This window comes from Acinonyx jubatus, chromosome E2 (assembly GCF_027475565.1).
Source record: "Acinonyx jubatus isolate Ajub_Pintada_27869175 chromosome E2, VMU_Ajub_asm_v1.0, whole genome shotgun sequence".
NCBI classification, from domain to species: Eukaryota; Metazoa; Chordata; class Mammalia; order Carnivora; family Felidae; genus Acinonyx; species Acinonyx jubatus.
In genome coordinates this window covers 54,561,584-54,585,880 of record NC_069396.1, presented here as the reverse complement: position 1 = coordinate 54,585,880, position 24,297 = coordinate 54,561,584, and the positions used below count along the sequence as shown (strand labels likewise).

At 45.2% G+C, this 24,297-nt stretch overlaps 1 protein-coding gene across 11 annotated transcripts in view; it reads right to left on the bottom strand.

Annotated features, from left to right (window-relative positions):
• The window catches only part of LOC106972994 (zinc finger protein 649), a 60,738-nt gene that overhangs the window by 20,818 nt on the left and 15,623 nt on the right, over positions 1–24,297 (bottom strand). For 3 of the 11 annotated variants that reach the window (XR_008293754.1, XR_008293753.1, XR_008293760.1), the window contains 3 exons: positions 19,881–20,007; positions 19,496–19,639; positions 9,054–11,182 (listed from right to left, as the gene is read on the bottom strand). Coding sequence is in view for 1 of the 11 variants with exons in the window: in XM_053210943.1 (XP_053066918.1) it covers positions 3,864–3,959; positions 19,881–20,007 (223 nt within the window). In the remaining 10 variants the exon portion in view is untranslated. Of the gene's footprint in view, positions 1–3,863; positions 3,960–4,227; positions 4,358–7,276; positions 11,183–19,495; positions 19,640–19,880; positions 20,008–23,218; positions 23,515–24,297 lie in introns of those variants that run through there. The other 8 variants (XR_008293756.1, XR_008293755.1, XR_008293759.1 and 5 more) reach the window with 7 other exon arrangements.

The window sequence follows — 24,297 nt, the reverse complement described above, 5'->3', positions numbered from 1 at the left end:
CAAAGTTGAGGCAAAGGACCAAGATGTTAGTTGCTCAAACATTCAGACTTCCGGTTTGGAAGAGTCCCACCAAAGGAAGCAAACGGACTATGGTGGTCAAGGGCAGAAGCAGATGCTTGTTATGAACAAACATCTCAGGCAATTCAGAATGTTGGACCCTCAGTGTTTGAGTTTGACATTTCTGTGATACTCTTGGGTGGTCGTCCGCTTTCTAAAATTTACCCCTTTCTTCATTCTGCAGAGCACCATCACCCTGGCCACACATTTAGGGACAGACTCTTATCTCCACACTCCCAACTTTTAGTCTAGCTGGGGCACGTTCCTGAAGAAAGGGGCAAAGGTGAGAGAGAATGACCATCCAGGAAATTCCACCAGACTGGTGGACACGCAGACTTCTCCAGGGACAGATGTGCTTCCATACGGAAGAAGAAGACCATCACCTTCCGTCGCATTCTGCAAGCTGTACCTGTACAGATGTCACATCTGATTTCCTCCCATTTTGACACCCCTAAGGCACTGATCCCTCATCTTGCAATGGACTGCGTCTTCTTCCATAATTCTGCATTCTGTCTCCATGTTGGCCTCAGTTAAGCAGCCTCTGGCACCACTTGCCTCCTTCTGAACCAAGACTCGGGCCACTGGTACGCTGTTTTTCCCACAGCCTCAGGCCCTTCCTTATTATTGCTACACAGCTGCCACCAGGTAGAAATTAAGACAACCCAGAGCTGAAAAAACAAAACAACAAAAAACCCCTACCATTCATCATGCTACCTCAACTAGTTCAATTAACAATACATAAAGTCTAAACAGTCAGCCTGGCAATAAAAGTTAATATTGCCTTGGGGTGCCTGGGGGGCTCGGTCGGTTAAGCGTCCGACTTGGGCTCAGGTCGTGATCTCACAGTTTGTGAGTTCGGGTCCCGCATCGGGCTCTCCACTGATGATGTGGAGCCTGCTTGGGATTCTCTCTCTCCCGCCCGCCCCCCCCCCCCCCGGTCCCTCCCCAACTCGTGCTTTCTCTCTCTCAAATAAATAAACTTAAAAATAAAAAAGTTAACATTGCCTTGATCACCCCATTTACCTGTTTCCATTCCAGTGCTGCCCCCCCAAATACCCTCTGACACTGGCCTCTTCGAGGCTTCAGGCTGCTCTGTGGCAGTCTTGGTCATGGCCTTGCAGATTTCTTACTATTTATGCCTCTCTTCTTTGCCCTTCATTACCTTCTTTATTTAAAATCAAGGTATGCGCCCACATATCGTGGCGTTATTCCCCAGGCTCTCTATATAACTGTAGGTTCTATTTCCCCTAGATTTCCACAGTATCACACCTTTGCTAATCATTTTGACATGTAACCTCAACCTTGAATTCTAGCAACAATACTATGTGTTCAAAACCTGTATTGCATACAGATTTCCATGGATCCATGTCATATATTTACCACAAACATCTCTGCTACTAGGTGGTATTTCTTTGCTTCTTTTGAAATTCAGCATTTTAGTTGTGAGTCACCAAATAAAGTGCCACAACAGCAGCCTCTAAAGAACTTTAGATATCAACATCCCCAGACTTGTACCCGAAATCTCATCAATCAGGCTGAGAGAGAAAGGCCTGGATGCATGCATTATACACACGGTCTCCAACAAAAGCCTTGGATTTAAGAAATGTTTGAAAAATAGATACGATGTCTTCAAGGCTGAGTTTCAGTGCTGTGGGCACAAAGCACTAAGAGAATTCATAGAAGGAAAACAAGCAGAGACCATTTCATGAACACAGAATTCAAAGTGCAGCAATACACACACACACACACACACACACACACACACACACACACACAATTATATGAATGGGAAGACAACACTAAGATCATATCCCTGTCCCTTAGTTTATGTCTTTCTTGCTGAATCAGCAACTCCCGACAACGTTTATGGCTCTTACTTTCCTGAAAGACATTTTTGTTCTGCTTTTGGAGAACCAGCCTCTCTTAGATCTTCCAACCTCACCACCTCTTTCTTAATTTCCATTGCTCTTTCTTTCTTCTTTTATATTTATTTTTAAGAGAGAGAGAGAGAAACAGAGTGTAAGCAGGGGAGGGGCAGAGGAGAGGGAGATACAGAATCCAAAGCAGGCTCCAGGCTCCCACCTGTCAGCACAGAGCCGGAAGTGGGGCTCAAACCTACAAACCATGAGATCATGACCTGAGCTGAAGTCAGATGCTTAACTAAGCCACCCAGGTGCCCCCCATTCTTAACCTTCTATGGTACTCATTTTTCTAAACTGTTAGAAGACACTAAAGGGAAAAAAAAGAGGAAGGTGGAAGAAATTTTCTTCTAGAGAAAGTGATTTTAGTTCCTCACTAAAAAATCTGAATTCATTCAGGAGTTTCTGTGAACTTAGGAGTCTCTGTTGAAAATAAAAGCTTAACTCACAAATTAAAGGGAAAGTTTAAGGACAGGAGAACAGAACAGGAAATGGAAAACAAAATCTTTGGACAACTTCCGAGTGGGGGAAGAGAAGTGTCTGATTAGTTCATTCAGGTTGCTAGAACAAAAACCAACAGGGGCTCCTGGGTGGCTCAGTCGGTTAAGCGGCCGACTTCGGCTCAGGTCATGATCTCACGGTCTGTGAGTTTGAGCCCCGCGTCGGGCTCTGTGCTGACAGCTCAGAGCCTGGAGCCTGTTTCAGATTCTGTGTCTCCCTCTCTCTCTGACCCTCCCCCGTTCATGCACTGTCTCTCTCTGTCTCAAAAATAAATAAACATTAAAAAAAAAAAAAAAAACCTGACAGAGATGTATTTCATATTTTTGGAGGCTGGGAAGTCCCAGATCAGGGTACCAGCAGATTGGGTGTCTGGTGAGGCCTGCTTCCTCGTGGACAGTACCTTCTAGTTACAACCTAATATGGCAGAAAGGGCAGGACCGTCATGACCTAATTACCTCTCAAAGGCCACATCTCATAACACCATCACCTTGGGGATTAGGATTTCAACACCTGAATCTCGACAGGACACAAACATTTAGTCTAGAACAAGAAGCTAAGAAGCCATGGAAACACAGAGATCAGATTACAGTGTGGACACAGCATCCAAAGCGAGGCTGAATGCTGGGAAGGGAAATCACTAGTTTGCAATGGGGCCGTTACATGAACCAATTGGAAGACTATTTTGAATTCAAAGAGCTACGTTTGGAGTAACACTTAGAAAGTGGAATTTCATAGCAATGGAAGTGTGGAAGAAGTAGTTAGAGACACTGCAACAATGGACAAAAAAGACTTGAGAACTGTAGGAAGAAGAGAACTAAGCAAACAATGACAAAAATCAAGATGGGAATGCCCGGCTGGCTCAGTCGGTACATCATGTGACTCTTGATCTCAGGGTCACAATTTTGAGCCCCACATTGGATGCAGAGATTACTTAAAAATAAAATCTTAGGGGCACCTGGGTGGCTCAGCCGGTTAAGTGTCCCATTTCGGCTCAGGTCATGATCTCACAGTTCACAAGTTCAAGCCCCACGTCAGGCTCTGTGCTGACAGCACAGAGCCCGGAGCCTGCTTCTCCCTCTCTCTCTGCCCCTCCCCTGCTTGTACTCTGTCTCTGTCTCTCTCTCTCAAAAATAAATAAAACATTAAAAATAATAATAAAATCTTTTAAAAAAATTAAGATGTACATAAAATAAACAGGGGTCGGCTCTCGGAAGAAGAAAAGGGGCATATTTTCCTATTGGCTCCTACAAAGAAGCTCTCATCAGGGAAGGATATGAGGGGCAGCTGTTTAGACATCCTCAGACACTCTCACAGCCCTGGAACCTTCCCTGGCTCGTGAGAACGTGACCTCCTCGGCCATTCACCTTGCTGTTGTCACTTGCTCACCTGGACTGGTTCCACTGCGGACTTCCTCTTCTATCGCCCACGGTTCTTCCCCTCGTTCCAGCTTGGAGAGCGCGTCTGGTTTGTTGGCTTGATGCCCTGCCCGTGGGAGAGACAGGACACTTGGAGATGGGCTGGGGTGTGTCGGGATGGGAGGACGCTACACGTGAGGGGCTGAGGCACTTTTCGCATCTGCACGGCAGGGGTTCTTCTCTCACAGGAGCGGACACGTTATACACTCTTGTCTGAAGCCAGAGAAGGACCTGAGAATCTACCACTGGAAAGCGCTGCAGATACTCTGAAGTGTTAAGCAGCTGACAGAGGAAAGGCCACTGATGGGGACTCTCTGAATGACAGGGGAGCTGTCCTCACCTACTGACACCAGGTTCCTGTAGTTCTCCAACATCACGTCCCGGCAGGTTCTTCTGGGTGGGGGCCAGGAGCTGCGACTCCTCCCACGTGAAGTCCATGGTCACATCCTCCAGTGTCAGTAACTCCTGTAATAACATGGTCCTGTTTAATAGAAGTGTTTCCCTTTTATTTGTTATTTTTTTAAGATTTTATTTTTTCTTGGGGTGCCTGGGTGGCTCAGTTGGGTAAGCGTATGACTTCAGCTCAGGTCATGATCTCATAGTTCGTGGGTTCGAGCCCCATGTCAGGCTCTAGGCTGACAGCTCGGAACCCGGAGCCTGCTTCCGATTCTGTGTCTCTCTCTCTCTCTCTCTGCCCCTCCAGACGCAGGGCTCGAACCCACGAACTGTGAGATTATGACCTGAGCCAAAGTCAGACACTTAACCAACTGATCCACTCAGCAGCCCCACAAGCAGTTTTTTAAAAACCACTTTGTAGGGGCACCTGGGTGGCTCAGTCGGTTAAGCATCCGACTTTGGCTCAGGTCATGATCTCACGGTTTGTGAGTCCGAGGCCCCACATCAGGCTCTGTGCTAACAGCTCAGAGCCTGGAGGCCACTTTGGATTCTATGTCTCCCTTTCTCTGCCCCTTCCCCGTTCACACTCTGTCTCTCTCTCAAAAATAAATAATCATTAAAAACTATTTTAAATCAGTCTGTAGAAGGAAAATACTATTGGGATATTCTGCATTTATACATTCAATAGTCCATTTATCTGACAAATCAGAAATTTCTGTAATAAGTAGATATGACATTCTCTTGCCAACCAAGAATCATATACATGGGAGTACTTACTTGCCAAACATTATACACTTGCCAAACATTAATCTTGATATTAAGATTAATAAAACAAGATTAATCAATATTAATAAAACAAGATTAATAAAACATATTTTTACACTCATCAAGGGCCTTCCCAGACTTGGTGGATCTGAATTAACCATGTGGAGACAAGAGATGCCAGAATTACAAGATATGTCATGTTTAATAAGTGTGTTTAAAATGTTCTAAGGAATTTTTAAAAAGTGTTGCAAGGTAGGGCACCTGGGTGGCACAGTTAGTTAAGCATCTGACTCTTGGTTTCAGCTCAGGTCGTGATCTCCCGGTTCGTGGGTTCGAGCCTCCACATCGGGCTCTGCACCAACAGTGTGGGGCCTGCTTGAGATTCTCTCTCTGCATCCCCTCTCAGAATAAATAAATAAATAAACATCTTTTTAAAATGTCGCCAGGAGTATTTTAAAATGTCTAAGGAACAGGAACTATAAAGAGACAGGTAGGCAGAATTGAGGAACAGTATATCTGAAAAAAAGAAACACCCCCACAGGTTGAAAGCATATTAGAGGCACTGAAGGGATAATTAGTGAACTAGAAATTACCCAAAATGCAGCAGAGCTACTGCAGCTGGGCAGAATATTCCGAAAGACCATGATAATTTGCTAGCGGGACTCAGAACTCACTGAAAGCTGTTAGAGCTTATGATAGTTAAAGGATACAGGTTAACATAAGCCAAGAAAAGTGGCGCAAAGGGCAGAGCACAGCAAAGTCCCAGACATGGAGCTTCCAGATGACCTCCCACAATGGAGCCACGGGCAGTGTTACTTCCTCAGCATGCACCTGCGACAGAAGGCAGGGGAAACTGCCAACAGAAAACTCCCGAGCCTTAATGTCTGCTCCATGTGGGGGCTCAATCAGCTGGGCAGGACACACGCATGTCCGCCTTCAGTCTCCAGCCTCTCCAGGGGTGCACGGACACACAGCCACCCCCCAAGTCACACTGTGGCTTTTCCTTGGCTGTTTTATTTTATTTTATTTTTACCTTTAGTTTTTTTTTTAACGTTTATTTATTTTTGAGACAGAGAGAGACAGAGCATGAACGGGGGAGGGGCAGAGAGAGAGGGAGACACAGAATCGGAAGCAGGCTCCAGGCTCTGAGCCATCAGCCCAGAGCCCGACGCGGGGCTCAAACTCACGGACCGCGAGATCGTGACCTGAGCTGAAGTCGGACGCTTAACCGACTGAGCCACCCAGGCGCCCCTTCCTTGGCTGTTTTAATCTCTATTCTTTCTATCATAAATGTAACCTTGAGTATAAAAGGCTTTCTGAGTTCTGAGTCTTCTTAGCAAATTAGCATACCTGAGGGTGGTCCTGGGGACCCGCAAGGTAAAAGGGAACTCACTTGTTTGCTGAATATACATACAATATATGCATAAATATTAACTATTAAATATACATACATATTGGGCGCCTTGGTGGCTCAGTCGGTTAAGCGTCTGACTTCAGCTCAGGTCATGACCTCGGGAGTCCATTCTCGTCGGGTTCTGTGCTGACAGCTCAGAGCCTGGAGCCTGCTTCGGATCTGTGTCTCCTGCTCTCTCTGCCCCTGCCCCTCTCACGCTCTGTCCTCCTCCCCAAATAAATGAACATTAAAAAAATTTTTTAATAAAAATGAATTAAAAAAAGAAAAAGAAACCTGGACCAGACACCACATGAGGACACAGGGAGAAGGTGGCATGTACAAGTCGAGGAAAGACCTTAGAAGGAACCAACCGTGGGGACCTTGATCTCAGACTTTAGCCTCCAGAATTGTGAGAAATGTCTGTTGCGTAAGCCAGCCAGTCTGTGCTCTGTTATGACAGCCCGAGAAGACTAATACACCCACCCCACTGAGCCAGACAAGGCAGTGACCCATGTAGACCCAAGCCCTTAGACCTTAGGATCCTCACTCGTCACCCTGTGCCACAGCTGAGAACGTGGCACCTGGACAAAAGGGAAAATGATGAGGCTTCAAAGGTAGAAAAGCAGTTTCCTAAAATACATGAAGATGGAAATGGAGCGTTCCAGAGTCTAAGTAACCAACAATGCCATTATCACCTGGCAGTCAGCACGCTTAGTAATTGTTACGATTTTTATGAAGGTGAGGGGTGGAGCCTAGAGGATGTAAACAGACATGGCCTTCTCAAAGAGGACCATCTGGAATTACCTATCCTACTAAAATGTTTTATTTACCTGGGACGCCAGCCTCGGAAAGGTGAGTCAGCACCTGGGCCTCAGGGTTCAAGGCAGGCCTGGGCAGCCCCTTCAGGGACCCCGACTGAAGATTCAAGGACAAAGACACGGGCCATGAGAGGCGGTGTAGATTCGCGACACGAGGAGTGGAGATGACCTGAAGCCTGAGTCGAACAAGAGTCCATTTCTGATTCTTTGAAGAGCATCCGTCCCAAATCCATCCTTCCAGAGGCCATTTTGCATGTTTTGTTCACCAGTGTGTACCCCATGTCTACAACAGTGCCTGGCACAGTGCAGGCACTCAAAAAAACATCTGTTGCAGTAAATTCCTCAAAAACCCAGTGTTTGGAATTCAATGATGAGACAGCCACTTGATGGCAAATTTCCACTTTTTCCCTTGTAATCAGCGCTCCGCTTTTAAGCTGGACAGATCTTTCCTGAAGCAAGGGAAAGAACCCTGAGTACAGGAGAGAGGACAAGGCCCCGTTCCCAGGACAGTGAGCGTGATGAAGCTACGTGTCCCAGTTCATCACATCACAAAGGAGCTGGGATCCCTGAGATAAAAGCTCTAACAGGGGGCAGACTGTGGAGCGAGGGTCAGGGCGCTTCACAGCATCGAAAGAATCTCACCTCCACCCATCTAACGCACTGTCCTCCTTTTTGGAGGTGACGTCATTTTCTATCAATTGGGCTTGCTCTGAGGATCCTATTCCTTCTCTGATCTGCCCTTTCTCTATTGCCAGGGGCCTCTACTCAGGATTCTTTTTTTTTCTTATAATTTTCTGATCTTTGAAATTTCTTTTCCGTAGCTCCTTTCCTTAAGTGAACAAAAATCCGCTTGATTGATTAGTCCAGTGGGTCATTCATTTAGGCCACACATTTACTTTCAGTCGCCTTTCAAAGCCATGGGATTTGTTTCCAGTCTGCTATGGGCTGGGGAATATGCGAAAATCTATAAACTATCTGGGTAGGGATTTATAATCCAGGTAGAAGGATAGTATCTTTTAACAAAGTATCCACATCCTATTTTACACATGTAAAACCAACTGAATCTTTTCCCCATCCCTGTCCAAATAATAACATGCCCCTCAAGCAAGAAATTACCATGATACTTTGTACCTTTTACCTTATGTCCCTTTCAACTAATGTGGGTGTTATCTATCCTCTGATTACATGTGCTGGAAGGTCAAAGTGCTATATGCATGTAATTCAGTTTAAAAAGAAAAAAAAACCACTTCAAAGGCAGCAAGGATTCTTATTTAGTTCACTACTGTCAGCATCTGTAGATCACGTAAGGAAATAGCTAATGAAAGGTTTTCTGAGCGGTGTGTGTACCGGCTGGGAACTGTCTTCTAGGCAAAGAACTTGACGGATAGGTTATTCAGGAGTTCCGAGTAACCTCCTTTGGGGGATATTTACAAAGTCAAATGCATCCAAATATGCCACGGTACAACACTGAATTAAATGTATTCAGCTTCCTTTTGAAGGATTTCAGTGGTCTAAAATTAACTGAATAAATTCAGAACCAAAATAATACAGGAGCTAACCAAATACTGATCCTGGGTGGGAATGAAAGGTTCATGCGCCCCCCCCAGAAAAGGGGGGGTGCACGGTTACAGTTCTAACCACTGATGTGCACCATCTACCACCTCCTTTGAATTAAGGAGTCACCATCACATCAGTTAGGAGTCTGATTCAAGGTATGTTGTCCTGAAATGCGCACTGTGTGGAATGAGGCTAGACTTCTGGCAGAAATCTCTGAAATATTCACTTTCACAGGGCGTGTCCGCTGCTATTTTGCTGAAGACGTTCCGCAGGTGGTGTGCTCAGAGTCCTTTTTTTCCGTAGGGTTTCCCCAGCCTGAGGATGCCCCAGTGACAGTCCTGCCACAGTCACTGCCTTCAAAGCTCTTCCAACAGTTTCTCTCCTGTGGGAACCGTCTGGCACCTAGTGAGGTCTTCTCTCTGGGGAAGGACTTTCCCACAGTCATCATATTTCTACCAGCTAGGAGCTCACTGCTGATATGGGACCCGTGAGACACCCAGCAGGCTCTATCTTTCCACAAAGGCTTTCTGGATCTTTATTCTATTTGTCTTTTTATACTATTCCCAGGCTTTACACTATGCATCTCGGTATACGCCTGTCAGCCACACACTGACCTGGCAGGTTTTATTCAAGGGCTTTCCACCTAGATTGTATCACACTTTATGCCTGTGTGCTTTTTGGGACATAAACTATGACGCAACTGGTCGGTGAAGGCAGCACCACATTCACTGCATTCAACAGGTTTCCCTGTGCAAACTCGGTTATCTGCTGGTGGTGCACACCTAGCACCTGGCTGTCCCACCGTGGCTGTGTTCCTATTTGCTAGGAGCCCACAGAGGCGTAACGAAGTCTGAGCCGCTACAGAAGGCATTGGCCTGGACACCTTATTAACAGGGTCTTTCTCCTGCGTGCTATCACTTGAATGTGACGGGCTGTGGCTCTCTGAGAAAGGATTCCCCACCGTGACTGGACGTACACCTTTCTCTCTTGCGTGCAACATTCCCTTATGGTAAACGAGGCAAGACAGGTGGGAGAAAGCCTTCCCACAGTCAGGGCACCTGTAGGGCCTCTCTCCTGTATGAGTCCTCCGGTGTCTGTTAAGGCACGACTTATCTCTAAAGGCCTTCCCGCAGTCACCGCAGGTATAGGGTTTCTCTCCTGTGTGAATCCTCCTGTGGTTAATGAGACCGGACTTGTGGGAACAGGATTTTCCACACTCACTACACACAAAGGGCGTCTTTCCAGTGTGAAATCGCTGATGGGATATGAGGCAGGTCTTCTGGCTAAAGCCTTTCCCACATTCGGTGCATACATAGGGTTTCTCTCCAGTGTGAATGCGTTGATGTTTAAGGAGATTGCCCTTCTGAATGAAGCCTTTTCCACAGTCACTGCATACGTAAGGTTTCTCCCCAGTGTGCGTCCGCTGGTGTACGATGAGATTGCCCTTCTGAATGAAGCCTTTCCCACAATCACTGCATATATACGGTTTCTCTCCTGTATGAGTCTTCTGATGGGCGTTGAGCTGCGACTTCCAGCGGAATGTTTTGTCACATTGGGTGCATTCGTAAGGTTTTTCTCCTGTGTGAGTTCTCTGGTGTTCAATGAGCCTGGACTTTCTGGAAAATGCCTTGTCACACAGACTGCATCCATGGGGCTTCTCTCCTGTGTGAACTCTCTGATGGTTAATGAGCCGAGACTTCTTGAAGAAGCCTTTTCCGCACTCACTGCATACATAGGGTTTCTCTCCTGTGTGAGTTTTCTGATGCACAAGGAGCCGTGATTTCTTGGGGAATGATCTGTCGCATTCAGTGCATGCGTACCGCCTCTCTCCTATGTGAGTTTTCTGGTGTTCGGTGAGCCTGGACTTTCTGGAAAAGGCTTTGCCGCATATGCTGCATCCATGAGGCTTCTCTCCTGTGTGCACTCTCTGATGATCCGTGAGCCGAGACTTCTTGAAGAAGCCTTTTCCACACTCACCGCATACGTGGGGTTTCTCTGTCTTTTGAGTTCTCTGATGCTTGATGAATTGGGAATTTGTATTTGCAGAACTTCCACATTCAGGAAATTTAATTTCAATACAATACTGGTCATGCTTTGTATGGGAAAAGGATTTCATATCCCCATTAACCTCAGTCAGGTTCTTTACTTCATAGCTTTTGTTCCGGTTAACTGAACTTAAGTTTGACTTCAGTGTTTTCCCATGTAAGTCATAGATGTCATGACTTTGCCTTACAGGAAAATTACTTTTACTCCGATGAACAATGTTTCCAAATGCATTATGTTCATGGCATTGTTTCATTCTCTTTGGACATCTTTGATTTTGCAAGTGCCCCTGTAGATGGCCACCATCTTTCTTGATCTCTAGGAAAGAAGAGAAGAATGAATCTTTCCATGAGCTTGATACATCAGCTTGATATATACTAAAACTATTTCTCAAGTGGATCTGTGTAGGTTGGTTCCTTACTGACAACACTATGACCTCATTTTAAAGAAACTCCAGGAAATATGTTTGTTATCATTTGAACAAAGGTTAAGCACAATAATATAAGCAAAGAAGAAAGGTAAGAATAGTCAGTGCATAAATAAGGTTAGATCACTCAAAATGAATAAACATAGATTTGGCTCCTTTCTAACTGTGACCTTACAAAGCATGTTAAGAAAGTACAATAAAACCAAGTTCCCAGAGGAGATAGAAGGATATCTGTTTTAAAATGTTGTGGGACACATTCATACATCCATAAATCCTTAGGAAACTATGACCATGTACCAGGCATTGTGCTGGTGATGAGGACATAGAAACACATTTCCTGTTTCCACTGAGCATACGTTCTAGTTAGGAAAAACCAAATTAAGCAAGCAGTGACAGAGAAAGCAGGTACAAACTGTGAAAAGTGGGTTCAGGGAGCAATGGAGAGTGAGGTGGACAGAGTCAGAACATAATGTGGAGAGAGAAAAGACAAGGCTCGCTCACAACTTCAACTTGGGGGGAATTAATACACGTGAGGAATCAGGTCTTATTCTGAAGTATTTGACCTGGGCCAACTGACAGGTGGGTAGTGACTTTTAGTGAGATGGGAAATATTATTGGGGTTTGGAATGGGGAGAAATTAAGCGAGCATATCAGCCTTCAGAGGCGTTTTGGATAGCTGATACGAAGAGCTTGATTGGATATGTAAATCCTAAGAAAGGTCTCAACTAGAAATAACAATGTAGAAATCACCAGTGTATAAATGTCACATAAAGACAGGAAACTGGTTGGGTTCGCACTTGGATAAATGAGTACGTTGAAAGATGAAAGTATGGGACTATGTTTACAATTACTGGAACATTAGGAGTTTGGATTTTTACATGTTTATTTATTTATTTTTGAGAGAGAGAGTGCTGGGGGCGGCGGGGAGGCAGAGAGAGAGGGAGACAGAGAAACCCAAGCAGGCTCTGTGCCGTCATCACAGAGCCCCATGCGGGACTCGAACTCACAAACCGTGAGAGCATGACCTGAGATGAAATCAAGAATTGGATGCTCAACTGACTGAGCCACCCAGGCGCGCCAGGAGTTTGGGTTTTAAACAGCCCATGGACTGGGGCGCCTGGATGGTTCAGTCAGTTAAGGGTCCACCTCTTGATTTCAGCTCTGGTCATGATCTCATGGTTTGTGAGATCGAGCTCCACATCGGGCTCTGTGCTGACAGTGCAGAGCCTGCTTGGGATTCTCTCTCTCCCTCTCTTTCTGCCCCTCCCCAGCTCCCTCTCTCAAAACAAATAAATGAACATTAGAAAAAAAAAAAAGCCCATGGAGGAAGACAAATACCATATGATTTCACTCATATGTGAACTTTAAGAAACAAAAACAGGGGCGCCTGGGTGGCTCAGTCTGTTAAGTGTCCGACTCTTGCTTTCAGCTCAGGTCATAATCTCATGGTTCATGAGGTTGAGTCCCGGGTCAGGATCCACACTGACTGTGGAGCCTGCTTAAGACTCTCTCCCTCTCTCTCTGCTCCTCCCCTGCTCGCAAGTGCATGCTCTCTCAAAAAAAGAAACAAAAATACACAAAGGGAAAAAAAAAAAAGAGAGAGAGAGAGACAAACCAAAAAAACAGACTCTCAACTATAGAAAACAAACTGACGGTTACCAGAGGGGAGGAGGGTGGGGGTAGGTGAAATAGGTGAAGGGGATTAAGATTACGTTTATCTATCATGATCAGCACTGAGTAGTGCGTCCAATTGTCGAATCATATGAAGTGAATATAACACCGTATGTTAACTATAGCAGAATTAAAACTAAAAATTTAATTAAAAACAAAAATACCAAAGGGGGGGAAAAAAACCCAGGGAGAAGCAACAAACATTGTCTACATTAATAAGGGAAATAAACATGCCCATAGTCAGGAAATTACAAGGGTTGTAGACACTCTGTGCCAGGAACCAGGGCGAAAGACCAAATACATGTTTCTTACATCACAATACCACACGAGGGGCTGTCACCTTCTTCTGTCACATTTACATTTTGTACTTGCACACAAGGAATATTCCAACTGTTCCCATGTCAGTGTAATGAGCCCCCAAATCGACACCTTGCCCCCAATAGCATCTTTTTCTAAAATTCTTTTTTTTTTAAGTTTACTTTTTTATTTTGAGAGAGAGAGAGAGAGAATGAGCGGGGGTGAAGAGGGCAGAAAGAGACGGAGAGAGAGAGAATCCCAAGCAGGTTCCATGCTGTCAGCACAGAGCCCGACATGGGGCTCAAACTCACGAACCGTGAGATCATGACCTGAGCCGAAATCGAGAGTCGGACGCTTAATGGACTGGGCCAGCCAGGTGCCCCTCTTTCAAAATTCTACATATACATCTTGGTTTCCATTGACCCTTCTCCCACTCTGCGTCACTGTGAGCTGTTTCCCCTCGGTTTCTAAAGTGCTCCTAGCTTTACCGTTCACTAACAATTAACTTCACCCAGCCCAGGACTGTAGCACGAGACGCCTCATTCAAAGCTGAACCTCCATGATTTACATGCCAATTTGTCCCGTTTTCTTTTTTTTTTAATGTTTATTATTTATTTTTGAGAGAGAGAGGAAGAGTGCACTCATGCATGCGAGCAGGGGAGGGGGAGAGAGAGAAGGGGGACAGAGGATCCAAAGTGGGCTCTGTATTGACAGTAGAGAGCCCGATGCGGGGCTCCGACTCACGAACCTGCAAGATCATGACCTGAGCCGAGGTCAGACACTCAACCAACTGAGCTGCCCAGAAGCCCCTGTTCTCTATTTTCTACTAAAATCCTACTTCTAGAATATATTGCTTTACTTCTCACTAAATTCAATTCCTTCCAGCACATATGAAGACTGTGGCTCGACCAATTAGGCTCAAGAGGGCCTGTTTTACAGCATCATATATAGACCAGCCCAGGCCATCACCCCGAAGCTAACAAAAACACACTCTCAAAAGAAAGGGTCTGGGAAACCCTGTGTTTAACAAATGGCCACCTTTCTGATTCCTAGCTGTCCAAGGCTCCTTTATTTTTTTTTTTTTAGATATCTATTTATTTTTGAGAGAGAGAGACACACACACACAGAGCATGAGTAGAGAGGGGCAGAGAGAAAGGGAGACAGAATCAGAAGCAGGCCCCAGGCTCTGAGCAATCAGCACAGAGCCCAACGATGGGCTTGAACTCACGACGGCGAGATCATGACCTCAGAGGAAGTTGGAAGTTTAACTGACTGAGCAACCCAGGCACCTCTGTCCAAGGCTCTTCTTAATCTGTCCACATACGACACGAGATATACTCAATCCATATTTCCGTCTCTAGTCCTAAACTCTCCCTGGACTCCTCTGCCATATCCAAACACAGCATGCTAGCCTGGACACGCGTGAGCACAGTCTGATGTACAACGTGCAAAACAGAACTCATGACTCCTCAACCCACACCTCCTCCTCCGCACGTCGTCTTCATCTCAGAAATGGAAACTCTACTCCTTCCGGACTCGCACCCGAATGACTTCCTGTCATCCTGCTTCTGTGTCTTCTCTCGCAGCCTCTACGTACTTCAGTAGGAAATTATTTCTGCCCTCTTTATAAACACGTTCAGAAGAACACCGACCCTCACCCTCTCTGCCCAGGTGTCCTGGACCATAGCAACAGGTTCCCAGCTGGACTTCAGCCCTCAGCCTGTCTGCTACCATCTCCTTTCTACAAAGTAGCCAAAGCCATCATTTTAAATAGAAATGATTTTGTATTCATTCTCTACTGAAAACTCCCTAATGCTTTTTTATCTTGTTATTTAAAAATATCAAGTCCTTGGGGCGCCTGGGTGGCTCAGTTGTTTAAGTGACTGACTCTTGATTTCAGTTCAGGTCATGATCTCACTGTTCGTGAGTTCAAGCCCTGCATTGGGCTCTGCGCTTACAGCACAGAGCCTGCTTGGGATTCTGTCTCTCCCTCTCTCTCTGCCCCTTCCTGGCCTGTCTTCTCTCTCTCTCCCTCTCTCTCTCAAAAATAAAAAAATATTTTAAAAACATCAAGTCCTTGAAATGTGCTTCCAAGGTCATACACGAGATGTCTAATCTAACTCCAGCCGCTACCCCACTGCCCTTATTTCCATGTGATCACCAGCCACTGTCCCTCTGGCTCCCTTCCCTGTACTCACACCAGCTTCCCTGAGGTTCCTCAAACGTTCCTGCCTCAGGCCTTTGAACTTGCAATGATGTCCTCTGGCAGCTCAGTTCACCCGAGGCCCTCACACTCCTCATACAGCTGCTCAAAGGCGTCTTACCAAAGAGTTACTCCCATCCCTGAAGACCTAAGCTTAGAGGCCCCAGCTAGACCCCCAGCTCCTCCAGCAGCTCTGGGGCCTCGCACACAATTCCACTGCTGTCCCACCGATCTTCCCGGACTTTTCCCCATAAGACGTTACACTCATTTGCTTGTTTTGATCAACTTTGTTTCCCCTCGTACAAAGTCATCTCTGAAAATAATTTGTTATTGCTGTTGTTGCTCACGGCTGTCGGTGCCCACGTGTACAAGGCTACCAAAAAACCATTTAAGGTAATCAGAAAATATTTTAAACAATGAACCAAGGAAAGATCCTCATGTATGGAACACATTAAAAAGACTCCTTCATCCTATACACCAACAATGAAGCGACAGAAAGAGAAATCAAGGAATTGATCTCATTTACAGTTGCACCAAAAACCGTAAAATACCTAGGAATAAACCTAACCAAAGAGGTGAAAAATCTACACACTGAAAACTAGAAAGCTTATGAAAGAAATTGAAGAAGACACAAAAACATGGAAAAAGATTCCATGCTCCTGGATAGGCAGAAAAAATACTGTTAAAATGTACATATTCAATGCAATCTACATATTCAATGCAATCCTTATCAAAGTAACACCAGCATTCTTCACAGAGCTAGAACAAATAATCCTAAAATTTGTACGGAACCAGAAAAGACCCCGAACAGCCAAAGCAATCTTGAAAAAGAAAACCAAAGCAGGAGGCATCACAATCCCAGACTTCAAGTTATACTACAAAGCTGTAATCATCAAGACAGTATGGTACTGGCACAAGAACAGACACTCAGATCAATGGAATAGAATAGAGAACCCAGAAATGGACCCACAAACGTATGGCCAACTAATCTTTGACAAAGCAGGAAAGAATATCCAATCGAATAAAGACAGTCTCTTCAGCAAGTGGTGCTGGGAACACTGGACAGCGACATGCAGAAGAATGAACCTGGACCACTTTCTTACACCATACACAAAAAGAAACTCAAAATGGTTGAAAGACCTCAGTGTAAGACAGGAAGCCATCAAAATCCTCGAGCAGAAAGCAGGCAAAAACCTCTTTGATCTTGGCCGCAGCAACTTCTTACCCAACACGTCTCTGGAGGCAAGGGAAACAAAAGCAAAAATGAACTACTGGGACCTCATCAAAATAAAAAGCTTCTGCACAGCAAAGCAAACAGTCATCAAAACTAAAAGGCAACTGACAGAACGGGAGAAGATATTTGCAAACAACATATCAGACAAAGAGTTAGTATCCAAAATCTAAAGAACTTCTCAAACTCCACACCCAAAAGACAAATAATCCAGTGAACAAAAGGGCAAAAGACATGAATAGACACTTCTCCAAGGAAGACATCCAGATGGCCAAACGACACATGAAAAAAATGCTCCTCATCACTCATCATCAGGGAAATACAAATCAAAACTGCAATGAGATACCACCTCACACTTGTCAGAATGGCTAACATTAACAACTCAGGCAACAGCAGATGTTGGCGAGGATGCAGAGAAAGAGGATCTCTTTTGCATTGTTGGTGGGAATGCAAGCTGGTGCAGCCATTCTGGAAAACAGTATGGAGGCTCCTCAAAAAACTAAAAATAGAACTACCCTACGACCCAGCAATTGCATTACTAGGCATTTATCCACGGGATACAGGCGTGCTGTTTCGAAGGGACACATGCACCCCCATGTTTATAGCAGCTCTATCAACAGCCAAAGTATGGAAAGAGCCCAAATGTCCATCGATGGATGAATGGATAAAGAAGATGTGGTATATAGATACACAATGGAGTATTACTTGGCGATCAAAAAGAATGAAATCTTGCCATTTGCAACTACGTGGATGGAACTGGAGGGTATTATGCTAAGTGAAATTAGTCAGAGAAAGACAAAAATCATATGATTTCACTCATATGAGGACTTTAAGAGACAAAACGGATGAACATAAGAGAAGGGAAAGAAAATAATATAAAAACAGGGAGGGGAACAAAACAGAAGAGACTCATAAATATGGAGAACAAACAGAGTTACTGGAGGGGTTGTGGGAGGGGGGATGGGCTAAATGGGTAAGGGGCATTAAGGAATCTACTCCTGAAATCACTGTTGCACTATATGCTAACTAATTTGGATGTAAATTTTAAAAAAGAAAAAATAAAATCTAAAAAAAGAAAAAAAGAAAAAAAAAGACTCCTTCCAATACAGTTGACCTTGACTTTAGGAAAAGGGAAGCAAATTCTATATAAGCAAGAGACAGCATATTATGGAGACGGTTGATCGAAGAGAAATTTCTGTCCTATATAAGACTGGTAATGTGATTAGTTGGGATTTAATGTTGGTGATTATCATAAGGAAAAGGAAAGATTCAAGGGAATGAATCCAGCAGTCTCATTTAGGAAGACTAAAAGAAAGATCAGAATGAATAATTATACAAGGAAATAAAAGCAATGATGTAGTCTGGGCGGAGAACAAAGAATGAGAAATTTTAAGAAATCAAAAGGCTTTAAATAAGGGAGCTAAGGAGGTAGGGAAGTGTTGAGGAAAAAAGACACACTTCACCGCCCCAGGTTCCCACAGAAAACACCCCAAACCCTTACAATTTCCTAAGTGATAAGAGCACTCAGCATCTTCTGTTCTAATGTTTGGTTTCTGACCTCGGTTCCTGACACAGGGCTCATAAATCCCTTGGAATTTCCTGGGTAATAAGAGTATCTTTTGTTCTAATAAGGTGACTCTGGGTGGGCTGCTGGATGGGGGCTGGTCAGCAGAAAGACCAGGCCTGATTAGAAGCTTGGAACTTTCAGCCCCACCCTCCATCCTCCAGAAAGAAGAGACTGGAGAGAGAGTTCATGATTGACCGTGTGTGTAATGAAGCCTCCAGAAATCCCTGTACTGTGGGGTTCAAGGAGCTTCCGGGTTGCTGACGCATGGAGGTGTGGGGAGACAGAGGCCTGGAGAGGGATGAAAGCTCTGTGCCCCTTTCCACATACCTCTCCCTACACACCTCTTCCACCTGGATGTTCATCTGTATGCTTTATCATATCCTTTTATAACAAACTAGTAAACAATAAGTATTTCCCCAAATTCTCTGAATTATTCTAGCAAATAATCAAATTCAAGGGGGAGGAGGTCATGGGAACCTCGAATTCGTAGCCAAGTCAGACAGAAGCTGTGAGTAACCTGATTGATATCTAAAGCGGGGGGCAGTCTCATGGGATCTGCCCTTAACCTATGGGATCTAACACTACCCTCCAGGTAGATAATGTCAGAACTGAGTTCAATCGTAAGACACCCAGCCGGTGTCACAAAGAAGTGCTTGGTGTGGGTAGAAACCCCAACACATAGCATCAGAAGTTCTGTGCATGTGGCCATGGTGTCAAAGGAGAGATTCGAGAGGTTTTCTACACAGCCCGGATGCAAGATGGGAAGATCAGAAGTTACGTCCCTCCCAAATTCACATGTTGAAATCCTAACTCCCAATCAAAACCGGAAGTGAATGTTAGGAAGGGAAAATGACGTTATCCAAAGGGACAGGAAGGGGTACTAGTCAGAAGACGGGGCTCAAATTGAACACTTCTCTTTGGAGAGAGGTGTGGAAGGTGGACTTTCGGAGCAAGGGAAGCAGAAGGAACAGGTGATGATACAGCACCGGGCAAAGAAGGCTGATGAGATTTGAAGATTCGAAAAAGAAACCCAGAGAGAAAAATAACGGAGACCTGTATGAAACAACCACGAATTGAACCCAAGCAGAGACAGGTCCTCTAAGCACCTAAAAGAGAAAGGACCCTTCTACAGGAGATTTTCGGAGCTCTGTAACACGTCCTCAGACACCCTTGCAGCCGTGACACTCTGAGTGACTAAATGCGACCTCCTCACCATCTTCCCCACTGGCTCCCACCTGGACAGATCCAATGGCGGGTTTCATCTTCTGTCATCCACTGTCCCCCTCGTTCCAGTCTGGAGAGTGCAGCTGGCATGCTGGCCACATACCCTGTTCGTGGGAAACGACAGAAGAGGCAGGCTCTGTGAACTGGGCCGTGGTCTGCCAACACAGAACAACGTTCTATGTCAAGGGCCATGCAATTGCAATTTCCAGGCAGGCAAAGATAAAGGGCTTGTCTCAGGAAAGGCACATGACACCCTCAAATCTGGGGCCAGAGGGGACGGACTGAGAAACTACACGCCAGAGCAGCACAGACACGCCAGAGCTCTCCGAAGCTGACAGAGGAAAGGCCACTGACTGGGAACCCCCTAAAAGAGAGACACAGGGGAGCCGTCCTCACCCACTGACACCAGGTTCCTGAAGTTCTCCAGCATCACGTCCCAGTACAGGTCCTTCTGGGCGGGGGCCAGGAGCCGCCACTCCTCCTGGGTGAAGTCCACAGCCACATCCTCCAGTGTCAGCGATTCCTGTAACAACACAGTCCTGTTTAACATGACTGTTCCTCGAGTTCCTGAAATGGAAGGAATATAAGGGGAGTTGTTCTCATTTTCGCCACATAGGCCACATATGTACACTTGGGTCTTTGGATATATTTTTTTAATTTATTATTTTTTTGTTTTATTTTTAATTTTATTAAAAAAATTTTCAATGTTTACTTATTTTTCTTTCTTTTTTTTTTAACGTTTATTTATTTTTGAGACAGAGAGAGACAGAGCATGAACGGGGGAGGGTCAGAGAGAGGGAGACACAGAATCTGAAACAGGCTCCCGGCTCTGAGCTGTCAGCACAGAGCCCGACACGGGGCTCGAACTCACGGACCGCGAGATCATGACCTGAGGCGAAGTCGGCCGCTTAACCGACTAAGCCACCCAGGCGCCCCAATGTTTGTTTATTTTTGAGAGAGAGAAAGATAGTGTGAGCAGGGGAGGGGCAGAGAGAGAGGGACACACAGAATCTGAAACAGGCTTCAGGCTCTGAGCTGTCAGCGCAGAGCCCAACGGGGGGCTTGAACTCGTGAACTGTGAGATCATGACCTGAGCTGAAGTCAGACACTTAACTGACTGAACCATCCAGGTGCCCCAGGTCTTTGGATATTTAAAAAAAAAAAAAATTTTTTTTTAACGTTTATTCATTTTTGAGAGACAGAGAGAGACAGAGTGTGAGCAGGGGAGGGGCAGAGAGAGAGAGGGAGACACAGAATCCGAAGCAGGCTCCAGGCTCTGACCTGTCAGCACAGAGCCCGACACGGGGCTCAAACTCACGAACCACGAGATCATGACCTAAGTCAAAGTCAGACACTTAACTGACTGAGCCACTAAGTCACCCCAGATATTTTTTTAAACTATGTTGCTATAGAAGCAAAATACATACGGGGCGCCTGGGTGGCGCAGTCGGTTAAGCGTCAGACTTCAGCCAGGTCACGATCTCGCGGTCCGTGAGTTCGAGCCCCGCGTTGGGCTCTGGGCTGATGGCTCGGAGCCTGGAGCCTGTTTCCAATTCTGTGTCTCCCTCTCTCTCTGCCCCTCCCCCGTTCATGCTCTGTCTCTCTCTGTCCCAAAAATAAATAAACGTTGAAAAAAAAAAAAAAAAAAGAAGCAAAATACATCCATGTTTAAAGTACGTATAACAAAATACTCAGTAAGCGTGCAGTGAAGCATCATTCAACAAATCAGAAGTTTCTGTAATAAGTAGTCATTAAATTCTGCTAAACTAAAAACATTTGCAATATATGTATTTGAAGCACTGGCTGTATATATACATGAAGAAGAATCATACTTTTGCTATATAACTCTGTAATCATTGGAGTTTTTTACCTTTAAAATATATCCAGGCTGTTCTATGGGGTTAATATTTAAAAGGTAATAGAAGGAGGGGCGCCTGGGTGGCGCAGTCGGTTAAGCGTCAGACTTCAGCCAGGTCACGATCTCACGGTCCGTGAGTTCGAGCCCCGCGTCAGGCTCTGGGCTGATGGCTCAGAGCCTGGAGCCTGTTTCAGATTCTGTGTCTCCCTCTCTCTCTGCCCCTCCCCCGTTCATGCTCTGTCTCTCTCTGTCCCCAAAATAAATAAACGTTGAAAAAAAAAATTTAAAAAGGTAATAGAAGGAGATGGCACCTGGATGGCTCAGTCGCCTCACTCTCGATTTAGGCTCAGGTCATGATCTCACAGTTCGTGGGTTTGAGCCTTGAGTCACAGGGCCTCCTGGGATTCTCTCTCCCTCTGCCCCTCCCTCACTCACACACACACTCCCTCTCTCAAAATAAATAAACTTTAAAAATATACTGTATTCCAATGGGGTGTCTGGGTAGCTTAGTCGGTCAAGCGTCTGACTTTGGTTCAGGTGTTGATCTCAGTTCATGATTCAAGCCTCACGTCAGGGTGCTGACAGCTCAGAGCCTGCACCCTGGTTCAGATTCTGTGTTTTCCTCTCCCCCGCTTTCTCTCTCTTTCTCAAAAATAAACTTTAAAAAAATCCTTAAAAATATACTGTATCTCAAAAAACAAATAAAATAGGGGCGCCCAGGGGCACCTGGGTGGCTCAGTCAGTTAAGGGTCCAACTTCAGCTCAGGTCACGATCTCACAGTTCATGGGTTCAAGACCCGCGTCGGACTCTGTGCTGACAGCTCGGAGCCTGGAGCCTGCTTCTGATTCTGTCTCCCTCTCTCTCTGCCCCTTCCCTGCTCATGCTGTCTCTCTCTGTCTTTCAAAAATAAATAAATGTAAAAAAAACCTTTTTTTAAATAGGGGTGCCTCGGTGGCTCAGTTGGTTAAGCATCCGACTTCAGCTCAGGTCATGATCTTGTGGTCCGTGGGTTCAAGCCCTGCATCAGGCTCTGTGTTGACAGCTCAGAGCCTGGAGTCTGCTTCAGATTGTGTCTCCTTCTCTCTCTGCCCCTCCCCTGCTCATGCTCTGTCTCTCTCTCTCTCAAAAATAAACAAACATTAAAAATATTTAGTAAATAAAATAAAATAGGAGACGGTAAAAATTGGCTTTGAACATGAGCAAGGAGCATGTACTATCTTTCATTAAGGGGGAGTTTGAAAGCAAACTGCCTGGATCCCAACAACCTTACCCAACAACAGTACCTTCAACTCTCTACTGCCATATTTGAACTCAAACACCAACCAGTTCAGCCCCCTGTTCATAAGGACTTTTTAAAGTCATGCAGTCCTTCCATTTTCTTAGGTCACCTGGGTTTTATTTTCAGAATAACCCTGATGGCCGCAAGGCTGGATCCATGGGCTCTCTCGTTATGGTCCCAGAAAAAACTGTGCCCACTGAGGTCTCCTGGTCTATTCTCAAAGACGCCTCTGAGGAACCCTGTTTTGCATTTAGGAGAAAGTTGAAGTTCAAGACACCATATCACGTCTAGGAAGCACCCATAGACAAAAGTCCGGATGCCTAGGTGCCATGAAATATATAGTGACATCCTTGTGGAACCAGTCTGCTTTCTCCTCAGTCATGGTCTATCCTGTGATCATCGTGATTCTCCGGCTGTGATGGCCATCAGAGACATCAGACATAAGCCAACAGCTAACGTAGCCCAAAAGATGCTCCAGTCACACGGGATGTTCTAACACGAGTTAGTGTGGATCCTAACAACAACATGTTCCTGAGCCTATCTGCCTCGATACTGAAGTTGGAATCTAAATCTATTTCTGCACAAATCCTATTTACCAATGTATACTCTTCCATTTAATTCAGTTGCATTTTAAAGTCCCCCAAAAATCAATCACAGAATGAAGGAAGGATAAAATAAAGTCACCTGGTCCTTAATCATTTTCTTCTGTTATTGGAAAACAGCCAGTAACGGGGACGCTGTGTCTCTAGTTTCTCCTTGCATTGCCCTAAATTCCTGGTTAGAAATCTTGGTCTCTGGTCAGTGGTGTCCCCACAAATGACCGCACGCAGGTCCTGAGACCCGCTCCTTGCTTCGCTTGATGGATTTTGCTCCCAGAGCTGGAACCTGTGGGCTGAAAAGTAAGTTCACTTTGAGTGCACATTTCCTCTGGGCCCAGATGCTATCACTGCTACTGTCACTCACCTGATTTCAAGGCCATCTGTCCCTTTGTATGGAGCCCCAGAGGCTACTGCACTCTGGAGCAAAGAAACACCAGACTGTGAGTGTGTGGGCACTTTCTTCTAGGAAGTGAAAGTGGGGTCTGCAAAAGGCACCATGAAAGGAGAGACAACACAGCGTGACGCCCCCAACGGGGGCCTCTCACACAGGTTTGGGAGGAGAAGAAGTAAAAGGTGAGAATTTGGATATCTATTCCTTTAAAATCACATGTGTTCGTGTACCTGCTCAAAAGTCTTCATACATGGCTCAGTTTGAAGACCCAATGTGCTCAGCAAAGCATTATCTAACAAACCATTTTCATTAATTGTTATGTGAAAGAAACAAAGACAAACCAATGGGAAAAAAATTAAAGCATATTGAACAAGGCTATTCTTTCTGGCTATATACACATTGAATGAAACTATAAAAACATGCTTTATATAAACCGAGTTCAGGGGCGCCTGGATGGCTCAGTAGGTTAAGTGTCCGGCTTTAGTTCAGGTCATGATCTTGCAGTTCATGAGTTCGAGTCCCGCATTGGGCTCTGTGCTGACAGCTCAGAGCCTGGAGTGTGCTTCCGATTCTATGTCTCCCTCTCTCTCTGCCCCACTGCTCCCCACCCTGCTCGCACTCTGTCGCTCAAAGATAAACATTAAAAAAAATGTTTTTAATAAAAAATAAAAAAAATAATAAGCCA